The sequence below is a fragment of the Etheostoma cragini genome, chromosome 14 (genome assembly GCF_013103735.1).
Source record: "Etheostoma cragini isolate CJK2018 chromosome 14, CSU_Ecrag_1.0, whole genome shotgun sequence".
Lineage (NCBI taxonomy): Eukaryota > Metazoa > Chordata > Actinopteri > Perciformes > Percidae > Etheostoma > Etheostoma cragini.
In genome coordinates, this window is record NC_048420.1 from 15,503,813 (window position 1) to 15,505,701 (window position 1,889).

Sequence of the window (1,889 nt, forward strand, 5' to 3'; positions counted from 1 at the left end):
TTTTTTTTTGCATCAATCTTCAGATAATATGTACTCTTAAACCTGCTGATGATGGATCCTTAATTTGCGCCTACACTTAGGGACACTAAAGGGATAGGGACAACTGTAACATTAGAACCTTTTCTTGAAGCTAAAATCAGAGTTAAAATCACTGCGGGTGTTGTAATGTACCACACTGTCAAAGTTATCCCTTCTATGACCCTCTTTAGAGAGGGAATATTAATCCTACCTTGACCATTGGCACGTACTCCTCTGGGGCTGCGGGTTGAATCCTGTTGGACATCTCAATCACAGCTTTAACCAATCCTGTCACATTCTCGTACACTTTGTCGTTGGAGCGATCCAAGTTAGCGGTGGGGGGTGGGCTGATCTCCTGAGGCTGCAACTGGACCAATGAGAAAAAGTACGACAATTTCAATGAACCACTAAAAACAGACATTTTACACCATTTTATTATTAATAATAAATTCTTTAGATTTTTTTAAATAATTTGTTTTAGAAGTTGTATTAAGTAAGCTAGTTTATATTTGCTAAGTTAAATTTGAATTCTCAAAGAAAAGCTCTTTCTGCTACCAGAATCAACATAGGTAACTGTAATTACACAGAGAACACTGGGGGGCAGTATTTGACTAGATTCACATAATCACAAGCCTCAGATTTCTGCATCTAAACACATCTACACACTAGATACCATGACTAGGACATGACTAGGACATGACTAGGACAGAGGAGTGTGACAGTTGTTAGTACAGTGTGAGGGCAGGACAGGGACAGTTTTCTAGTACAGACTCAAAGTTCAACATGCATTAAGTAAGAGTTTTCATACCAATGTTAAATTAAACAATTTATTGTTAAGTGAAAGGGTTGCTAGTTGTGCTGAACCAGTAAGCTCTGTGTGCCTGCTAACGTATTCGAGTTTGTCTATGTTTATGTCTTTCTGGTCAAAAATCCCTTAATGCAGGTTTAATTCACTAATTCACTAGCTGACAACTCAGCTGATTGAATTTAGTTTAAGCTGCTGCCATTAAAGCACGGCTGAAGTGATTTGTAAGGTGCGCCTCTAATAAGAAAGAGCTCTGGAGAAAATGCCTCAGTGACAATCTTAGTTTAAATAACAAATAAGCCACAGTTCAGTTTTTGTGCATTTCCTTTTGGCTTGTGGACGAGAAAATTAAATATACTTAAATATGTATTCTTGTGTTAAAATAATGACAAACATATTCCACTGCTTCTTCTGTAATGATCACAAATCACAGTTAATTGGAACAACATTGATTTAACTATATTATCATCTAAAGAAGATGCAATGGAAGACATACAGAGATTAGTTTACAATGCTTCTATTGATCTAAGAAACGACTTTTAGATTTTGGTTTGATTTTTCATTACCAGAGATATTTTTAACAACACTCTATGGCTACTACTATAAGCCTAAAGCCATCTTATTAACACATGAGTTGTAGTGTTTGTTGCTTTAAAGAATGGTGTAACAAGCTAACAAAATAATCTCAGCTCCAAGATCAACGTACTAGCCTTTTGGAGCTTTCATCCACATCTCACAGTCTTCACCATCTTTGCTAATGACCATGAGATGCATTAGGAAGCCCTGGAGGAGATTATTCAGTCACAAATACTGTTCCCAGGTTAAGAATGAACTTTCAAGCTCAAATGTTAAGGTGGTCATGCCAACAGTGATATATGTTCAGCCTCTGGTAAAGAAAAATAACTACAATTCAGAAAGCTTCATGAAGCTTCTCTGCACAATTTTAATGGGAACTATTCGCTAACTAACTCTACGGTGATGACAGACAAATACAAAGATCAGCTTACCCTCCACGGCTATGGGGAGGTTGATGAGATGGGGGGGAGGTTGATGAGATGGGGGGGAG

General features: G+C 37.5%; 1 protein-coding gene across 1 annotated transcript in view; it reads right to left on the minus strand.

Annotated features, from left to right (window-relative positions):
* ptk2aa (protein tyrosine kinase 2aa) overlaps positions 1–1,889 on the minus strand; it is a 41,201-nt gene that overhangs the window by 1,980 nt on the left and 37,332 nt on the right. Inside the window, exons 30-31 of the mRNA XM_034892773.1 lie at positions 1,561–1,577; positions 230–469 (exon numbers count right to left, since the gene is read on the minus strand). Of these exons, the coding sequence (XP_034748664.1) occupies positions 230–469; positions 1,561–1,577 (257 nt within the window). The remainder of the gene's footprint in view (positions 1–229; positions 470–1,560; positions 1,578–1,889) is intronic.